Here is a 10,015-nt window from a genome sequence, read left to right on the forward strand (position 1 = left end):
GAGAGTTTACAATTTTCGCGTGGCGATAATTACCTTGAGGTCGGTTAAGTCGTTACGAGGTCTTGGTTCAAATGTTCTGAGTCGGCGATGTCGATAATCCCAATAGGAGGCACTTAGTACGTCAGGTTCCTGATGAAGTAATCCAAAGGTTAGGCACTTAATACGTTTGTAGACCGATGAAATAAATCCAAGAATTGGCGCTGCGCATACGTGATGAGTTGGAACGAAAAATCACTTCTGAGGGTCAGGTGAAGACGCTAATACATCGGAGGAACGGCGGCGACTGCTTTGAAAATCGGTCTGTTGCTATATTCATTTGACAAACTTGCAACAATAGGTCGGAAGGTTATGTGAAAGCGTCTTTTTAACCTCTGAGAACGTGTTGAAAGATTAACTCCCAGGTGTGAAATTTGATATTTAAACGATAATATCGTTAACGATTTAGGTCTGGCTGTAGTTAAGTAAACAAGGCTGAGTCTCACATTCAGTCTTACCCATAAATCGGAGAAAATATCATCGTTTGTGTTTCCAGATCTACACTATAATTATTTATTCAATTATTTTTTTATTTGTTTTCTTTAAGTTTTATAAAATATCCATAAGTACCAGCGTTGCAAGCAATTACGGATACAGTTACGGTACGGAGTTTATAACCCAGACCTTAGCCACCAAAAATTATTAGAATCAATGCTCCTCATATACAAGTCGCCATGCAAAATTTCGTTTCTCAATCTTTACTCCATCCTGAGGTATTAAGCGAAATAGACGACAACACACATACACAAACACCCACACAATTTTTTTTTTTTTTGACTTTTTGGATTCAGGAGGTTCTCAAAACGTGGAGATTTGCAAAAAATTCGGAGGATCAAATTTGAAACTATTCCAATAATGTGATGAATTGTATTTTGTTCTGAGAAAATTCAATGCAAGTGCTTTAATTAACAAACAAACAAAACTAAATATAATGGAAAATAAGTAGTCTACTTGTTTTTATTTTTCTGTACTTTAAAATGTACATAACAAATCAGTACTAAATAGATATTGTTATCTAAATATATAAAATTACGTGTCCTGACTGACTGATTCATCATCGCCCAGAGCAAACCACTGAACCTAAAGAGATGAAATTTGGTACACAGTTAGGGTACGTCATGAAAACGCACACTAAGAAGGGATTTTTCGAAATTCCCCCGCGGGGGGAGAGGGAGAGGATTAAGGCTTAACTGGAAGAACGGCTTCTACTCTATTTTAGATGCAATTTTTTGTTTTTAACTGCGTATTAGTAGGGTACGCCATGGAAATGCACACTAAGAAGGGATTTTTCGAAATTCCCCCGCGGGGGGAGAGAGAGACGATTAAGGCTTAACCGGAAAAACGGCTTCTACTGTACTATTTTAGATGCGATTTTTTGTTTTCAACTACGTACAGTGGGACCAAATCCTAAAAAGCTGGCCAAAAGTCGAAAAATAGAGTTTAAGTACCGGTAATTTCTAGTCGTGGGTTAGGTTGGATAAGAGTCCGAAGGTCGAATTCTAGACTTTAGCGCCCCCTATCCTTTATACCTGCTATTGTAGTTCAGTTGAAAGGGGACCCTCAATCGAACTAGAGGTGTCATGCAGTAAGCAAAGATTTCTACGCTATATTCAACAGGGTGCCAAATCTCTAAAAATCAATCGAATTTAAATTTAAAAAATGGAATCTGCAGCTGTAAGTAAGTAGAATATCATTATGTAACACAAAATTGATAATAATATTTTATGTGATGACAGTAAACGAATGATTTGTACGAAAATGAACGGAAGATTACAACAGAAAATTTTAAACATGTAAAGAAAAGTTCATAAATTCTGTAGAGTTCTGCGACTGGACCGATCGCATGTTGTAGATGGAAGTATTATTGAATGAAAAAAAATTAAAACTAGCTGCAACTAGCTGCAATTGTGTCATTGTTGCGAGTTCTTGCAATGTAAAACATAGTTTTCTGAATTTTGTACATTAACGACGCGGAATGTTTTGCTCTTTTTCTTGAATTTGTCTGTGTGTTTTGAATGTTGTTTGCATGTAGCATATAAGCTTGAAATCAAACTGTGGCAACCGCATAGTGATAAAGAAAATAAACAAATAAGACTCTGAAAAACGAATATATAGAAGGGTTTCCGTATAGAATTGGGTCTAATAGTCGATCAACGAAATCCTGGTTTCCGTAGCTCGAATGATGGGAATACCGCTCAACGATTTTTAGAAAACTCAAGCATTTCTGCTGCTATTACAGGGGTTGACGAGGACTTGATTCCCTGTCATATTACAGACAATTTCGTGTGACCATGAAATCGATTTCATAGAATTTCAAGATTATGCCTTACAGACAGCTCGTTACTTTGTGCAGTTATATCCGTGGTTCTGCATGCCAACTTTGGTACATAAGATATTGATTCATGGTGCAGAAGTGATAAATTCATTGGTATTGCCGATAGGGCAGATGTCCGAAGACACTCAAGAGTCTACTAATAAATACATTAAAAAGTTTCGAGAAGATTTTGCAAGAAAAGTTCCCGAGCGAAAACAATGGAAGACATTATTTTACGCCTATTATTAATATCCGATCCGTTTATTTCGAGTTTGTGCGAATTACCTCGAAAAAACTCAAAGTCGTTGCTTCCAGAAGCAGTTTTATTGTTAGTTGCGCCACGTATACCAGCAAGTACGGGAAGCTCCAGCGATTTCAAAGTTGAATCATCTGATTGTGAATCAAATTATTCTTTGGATGACGAGGCATGAACTTTTAATCAACCGATTGTATGTTTTATCGTATTAAACAATATATGGATTTATTTTGTACTTTTTCTATAAAAGTGGTTCGTGTTAAATCCGTCATTTTGTTTTTATTTCAAATTTTGACTTCGGATTCGTAATCAGAGATCCCGAAAACCCTCGAATACTGACTTTCAGCCAAATTGATAACGCTTTTGACTTTTGGCCAGCTTTTTGGAATTTGGCCCCACTGTGCTACGTTTAGTCTTTATTGAGTACTTACAAGTTAGTGGTATTAAATTGATAACATTTCAGACATTGTTATAAATATTTTTTATCTATTTCGATTTTAAAAATGTTCGAACCGTTTTAAATTCGAATTTGTTATTGCATATTGGTTCGATTATAGAACGATTGTAAACGTTTCAGAAAATTGATCAAATTGAAAATAGTTCGTTTGATTCTCGGCAATTCTCATCGGTAGGTGTTATATAACAATTACTATGGTTGTATGGAAATACTGAATATAAATAGAGTTTGCTTGCAAAATCCTCGCGGGCAATGCCGCGGGTAACAACTAGTAGACCATATTGTCATATTAAATTCTAATATTCCTTATTTATAATAAACAGAAAAAAACTTATTTAATTGAAATTTATAGTTACAAATAATTTTAAAATATATAACTACTTTTAAACAATAAATTCAGTTATAAATTTATATGTAAGAAAGATTATATATATTTTCTTATTACTAAAACTCAAAAATGTAATAATATATTAAATTAAAATTAATTTTATGGGATTTGTTTTCCACGCCCAATACCACGTCCTAAACTTGAGGCTGCAAATCTCTTGTCTTGGGTCAGGCTAAGTCTTTTCAATGAAACAAAAGGCAGAATATTTGCCTGTGTCATTTCAGAGTTGTCACTTATAGGTTTTAATTCACTTAAAGATGGAGAGTCATTATTTGAAAATACTTTATCAGGGTTATTAGCATCATAACCAGATGTATTTGAAATTGCTTGGAAGTCACAAGATAAATTATTGCTGGCTGTGTCTTTTTTTATAACTGTAGTGATAACATGATGTTTGGATGATTTCACTGGAACATCAATAATATTTTTAATTTGTAATGGTGGTGGAAGCTTGGGGTTTGAAGTGCAATCATAAAATTGACAAATAGCATCAGAAAGCAAAAAGCACAAACGTTTGGCACACCCAAGTGCACAATATGGATTATCAATATCTTCATGAAAATCACAACGTGAATTAGTTGCGTAATTATAAGCAATAGAAGTAAACACATCAGCTGCAGCAATTTTACTTGGAAATGCATGATACACATAAGCCCTAAGTTCCATTAAAAGATGAACCAAATTATAATATTTTATGTTTTGTATATTGTAATAAGTTGCTTTCTTACAAAGCCAATCAAGACAACCTTCATTCTGTTTTATACTTTCTTCCAAACAAAATACTGGTGCAATTTCTTTTATTCCTGAATTGACAAGTTTTTCAATACTTTTACAAATTTTTAAATAGTTACTCTCTGACAATTCAAACTTTGATGTGGGAATTTTATGAGTTTGATAACTATGCTGCATTGCAGTTAGACCGTATCCAAGAGGTATGCGTCCAGCATCAATAAATGTATGAAAATAATCTTCGATTCCTTCTTTAATCGAATATTTTGTAATTCCAACTTCTAATGGTATATATTCACCGTCGTCAGTGCAGCATAAAACATTAAAAACCATAATGAAGAAAGATGTCTCTTTAACTTCATCTACAGAATTCATTTGGGATATGAATCTTTCGACATATTTCACTGCTTCCTCTGTTTTTTCTTGTTCTTCTCGTACAGTACGTAAACTGTTGGAAAGAGACGCATCATCTAAACACATTTTTCCAGTTATGTTTTCTTTTGACTTTCTCTTATATTCTCGTGCCATAGTTTTGTATTTTGCTTTTTCACTATCAGACAAGTCTTTCCACAAAGGACGAGCAATTGAAACCATACCACGCAATGCAATAGTCCTACCCTCTAGTCTGTAATCTTCCTGTAATTCCTTCATGAAGTAGTAAAATCCATTCCTATGATTTTTTGGCATTTTGAATTATATTAAAGTCGACGTTATTTATCTATGAAGGTTTGTCAGAAAATTCTTACGTTGTAACGCGATCGCGCCAAAATGATTCCTCCTGTGGTAAAAAATCTCTAATGAAAATTAATGCTCACCCTGAAGAACTCGGCTTGTACTGTACTATGTGAGAAGCCGCCTTGCAGAGGGTTGGTCTCTTATCACCAAAAGGGCGGAGTCAGACCGGTTAGGCTAGCTCAATGATCATTGGATGGTTTGTTTCCTCTGTTTACGGTCGGAGGTAGGAAAATCGAGTAAAGGACTGGATCGAGCGGCAGAGTTTCAGGTAAATCGACAGGCGTCCGTTCTCCGAGTAAAGACAGGTTACTAGTTTAACAAATAAAAAGTTTAATAAGCTAAATGAAATGATTACACTAGAGTTATAGCACTACTTCTATAGACAGGCACAATTAACACTAGAGTTCGATAATATATCTACAGGAGTATAATATATCTACTAGGCCTAATATGTCTAAGTTGACCTAGAGAGAGTTTACATAAATCTACCTGAATAAAATACCTCTATTGGAAATAGACCGATATCTTTGGATCTGGTAGCATCGACGTAGGTTAGGGAGACTTCTTGGGAGGCTATTCTCCGATGAGTGACGGGCGACGAGAGCTGGGAAACGATGGGTTGACGGATGTGCTTCGGTTCTAGGTGACTTATGTTGTTGTCGTAATACCTTCAAGATGTGTCATCGGCTCGGCCGTAAGAACATGACGACTCGAGCGGATTGTGTATACTCTCCGCAAGGTTAGGTGACTCTTCTTACCATATAATTTAAACAAAGTCGACGTTCCCACTCATCAACAATTAAGTGTTGGGATTTATCTTAGAACTTCCTCAAAACAAAGGAAGTAATTGTTTATCTTGCCAGGATATTCGATCGTCTCTACTTTATCTGACTGGGGGGAGATGGAAATACCAGGTGGAGAAAAAATGGGATTTTCCACATTATAATTAATCTAATTAATTACTTGCAAATGGCCCCCAGAATCTCACATACTATTTTTAGATGCGGTTTTTTGCGTTTTTACAGGAAATCGAACATGTTTTTAGACCCATCTAAAAATTCTCTAATTAGCCTCGGAAGAGGGAGGAACCTAATTCTTGCACCCGGTGAAAACGGGTAAGATCGGCTATAATCTAATAATCTTAATCTTTGCTATCGTTACGTTTTGCCCGAGTAACACAGGGCTCATCTGCTAATTCTGTGATATTCTGTGAATATTTTGCACTACTTTATGAATTAAACGGCGATATAAATATTTAATAATAGATAATGACAGCGGAATATTAGTAAAATTATATAAGCCAATTTTGCCAATTATATTCTAGAGAGAAAAAAATTTAAAAAATAAGATTTAGGTTTTCCTTAATTTTAAAACACTAAAAGTATAATAAGGTTACACTTAAAAATCTTTTAAAAGTCAGTCGGTTATTGTATATTTGATATGATAATGTGAGGGGTTAGCCGGGGATACGGAGTTCGTAAGACTGGTGTACCGCTTAATCGGCATCTAGTTGTTAAACTAATCTTCTGGTTGTCAAAAAGAATGGCTAAACTCTGAGTGTTGGAGGGACTTAAGATTTGAGTGGGGAAGGAATCCGGAGACGTACGATTGTAAGATCTTGTCTCCTTACGTCAGGCTCCCGATACCAGATAGTCAATCACGCGGGCTATCACGCGGTTACTTCTAATTATTTTTATTCGGAGGGTTCGTTAGAGTGGAGTGGATGGAGACTTTAATTCAATCATTAATGAGACCTTTTCTTAAGTAACAAACAAAAGATATTTAATAAAACGAAATAAAAATATAAATCGAGGTTACAGATATATTAAGTTTCCTAATACGCGCGAGAGAGAGATTACAATTTTAGTAGGTTATACTAGCTCCACAAGATCTTTGATACTTGGTCTTTCACATTGTCTTCTCCTTTTGGAGTGTCGAGAGAAAGGTTCGTTTAAGTTCAGGTACTTTATCATCTGGTTCTTTACTTCTTCATCTTGGGTATTTCGGACGGCACTTGTTAAAACGGCTTCTTCTGGTGGGAGTTATTTGGCGCATTTGATTATAGGCTCTAGCCTTTTTGGAGACCAAATGGAATTCGTCCTTCTTCTTTTTCGAGGTCGGGCACACTCCGACTATGGGAGCGGTCTTTGGAGACTCGACGGAAATACGTCCTTCTACATTGAGAAGTTTTGGCGCACTCCCCGAACAATAAGAAAGAATCCCCTTTTTCGTGGATTTCTTCCAAAGAGAATATAGTATTTTCCCACGTAAACAGGATGAGTGGGGAACTACAGAGGGGTTGACTGTCAGTTGAGTGACTAATTTTTTACAGATAATGGTAAAAGAAAAAGGATGTTCAACTTCCGTTGGAGAGGAAGTGTGTTTTAACGGTTTCCTTCTTTTGTGAAAATAAACCTTTTCCATCAAAATTTACAAAATATTATGAAATTAATTTACATAAACAAGGGGGTCTTCAAAATCTCACAATAATTAACTGTTAAAAATACAAATATTTTTTCTGACTGTTTATGGGAAATAAAACTTTTAAAAAATAGGCATTAAAATTAATCAAATAAATCTAGCAACGAGTTGTGTAACTTTCTAGGCTTTTATTTTTAAAATAACATTTGTAGAGGAGAAGGTGGTATTATGGAACCCCAATTACATTTTAGTGAATTGTAAACAAGGTATCATAACTACACCCACATTTTTTGTGCGAAAAGTACCGGTAACTAGTAAACTAAATGTTCCTAATTGGATTTTTCGCTAGTGTAATTATAAGTATGGTTTTTGAAGGCTTTTGTACAAAAAGTCCGAAAGTAGGCTTAGAGAAAATCGGGTGGTAATATGGAACCTTACTGTATATTTTCAAAAAAATGCTTTAATGTAGCCAAAAACAAATAGGAAAGGACAAAAAATGTTAAATAATTACAAAATTATTTACTCCAATGTATTTTATCGCAAAAATGCTTTTATAATAGAAAAATATGACCTCCATCAACAATATATATTCCAGCAGCTCTTTTTCGATATTCTCAGGAAGAATTGGCTTTCTACCTAGTGTCTTTTTCACAAATTGCTCTGGAGGAATGTCTGCTTGCAAATAGAAAGTTCGGAGGAGTTGAGTTCCATATTACTGTAAAAGCACCAATGGGGTCCGTATTTCACGCATCGCCATCTCGAATTAACTTATGTCTGTCAAGACCAAAATTTAAAAAACGTGAACATCACACAGATTAATATGTACCCCTAAGTCTCTGGAACGGAATACATGCACCAGTGAACCTACAACTACACGATTTATATTTTAAAAATAATTAAATTCACTTAGCATTCAAAACTTGCGAATTTTGAAAAAAACAAATTTGCTGATTAAATACGGACAACCGTTTAACTGAAGTAAAACGGGTTTTCCCCTTGCTATGGATGTCTGCCTAGTTCAGTTCAGCCACATTCCGCTACAGTTCGCCTTTATTATCAGTTCGAAATGGGGTGGTTCCATAATACCCGCAGTGTTCCATAATACCACCTTCTCCTCTATTAATTAAAATAACTAACTAAAATTGTATGTGGCGCCATCTGTTGACATATTGTTATAAAAATTTTATACATTTTTTAATTATTATAAAATAGCAGACTTAATTTTGAGGGTAGTGATGAGTTTTATAAGACTTTATAAATGCTAACAACAAGTAAAATCGTCATTAAGTCTGACCCCCTCACGACATATCACGTGACCGCCCTTTATCTCTCCATCCCCTTGACCTTCCACAGCCAATGGCATCAATGATCCTTATATATAAGCTATCGTGCCAAATTTCGCTTCATTATTTTCACCCCCATCCTGAGATATTAAGCGAAATAGACGCCAACATACAAACACCCACGGAATTTTTTTGCCTTTTTTTTACTTTTTGGGTTCAGGAGGTTTCAAAACGCGGAGATTCGCAAAAAACTCGGGTGATCAAATTTGACACGATTCTATTAATTTCCTGTTGTTTATACATAACAGCCAAGAAAGTAATAGTACAGGTATAATGTAAGAAGCGGGGGGTTAAGGCGCGAGACCTAACCTTTCTCAGAACGTCGGTCATTGAGGACCGCTCACTATGTCACTGGATGGCTATTTAAATAAGAGGGCTATTTGTCGAGTGGGGAGTGCAGTGGATAAGTCGATAAGGGTATAATATCTGAATCGACTCCAGGTTCACTAAACAATAAATGTAATAAACAAAAAGGAAAACGTATGATACAATAACCTGCTACAATTACAGTGATATGCAGGCACAATCCGATATCTATTAGATATATTTCCTGGGCTATATACAATCGCTAACTTACTATCTAAAGGCAAACAAATTCGAAGTTCTTAGCTGTCATCAACGAGGTGTTGTGACTCTTCTTACCTCATATTTAACCGATTTTTGACGTTTTTCGCCATTAACCATACGTTTGGATTTATCGTAGAAACTTACAAAATCAACAATCTTTACGATGTTTTGAGTAAGGATATTTGATCGTCGGTTATCTATCCGATCAGAGGGCAACGGAAATGCCAGTGTTACAAAAACTAGGGTTTTTCCACTTTCTTAATTTTACGTTTTAATTAACCCCCGGATCTCACAATAATAAGATAACAACCAGCTAAACATTTCAAAGTATATTTCATAATATTCCTATGTTAAGTTTTTTATTCCAGAAATGAAAATGTTATTTATATAATAAAATACACAGAAGAAACTAAAATGCCTTTACCACCAACCCGCGACCTTTAATCACCAAAATTTAATAGAATCAATCTCCCTAATACACAAATCTCCCTGCAAAATTTCAACAAAAGTATAGGAATTAGTAATCTTCAAAGTGGGTGAACAAAAATCGTGTCACACCCACACAAACACCCCCCCCCCATTTTTTTCATTTCTCGACATTTCACGGTCCCCTGGGTTTAAAATGTAAAAATCTTGGAATCATTTTTTGACCAGTTGCCATACTTTTCATTTGTTATATGTAATACGGCCAGGAAAGTAAAAATATTAACATAAATTCGAGGATGAAATTCCAGTTACATTCTACATTAGAATAACAAAAATTTAAGAA

At 35.2% G+C, this 10,015-nt stretch overlaps 1 protein-coding gene across 1 annotated transcript; it reads right to left on the reverse strand.

The window, feature by feature from the left end:
• Nucleotides 1-3,490: 3,490 nt before the first annotated feature.
• Nucleotides 3,491-5,544, reverse strand: LOC111641550 (protein maelstrom homolog). Its single transcript, XM_023387730.1, has 2 exons — nucleotides 5,418-5,544; nucleotides 3,491-5,224 (listed from the first exon to the last, which is right to left on the reverse strand). The coding sequence occupies exon 2, from the start codon at nucleotides 4,865-4,867 to the stop codon at nucleotides 3,551-3,553; it is 1,317 nt and encodes a 438-aa protein (XP_023243498.1). The 5' UTR covers nucleotides 4,868-5,224; nucleotides 5,418-5,544; the 3' UTR covers nucleotides 3,491-3,550.
• Between the last annotated feature and the right edge of the window lie 4,471 nt (nucleotides 5,545-10,015).

This window comes from Centruroides sculpturatus, unplaced genomic scaffold (genome assembly GCF_000671375.1).
Source record: "Centruroides sculpturatus isolate CEXI.00-Female unplaced genomic scaffold, Cexi_2.0 scaffold1481, whole genome shotgun sequence".
Classification (NCBI taxonomy): domain Eukaryota; kingdom Metazoa; phylum Arthropoda; class Arachnida; order Scorpiones; family Buthidae; genus Centruroides; species Centruroides sculpturatus.

Coding starts and splice junctions, on each gene's coding strand:
- LOC111641550 (XM_023387730.1), bottom strand. CDS start 4,867: ATGCCAAAAAATCATAGGAATGGATTTTACTACTTCATGAAGGAATTA.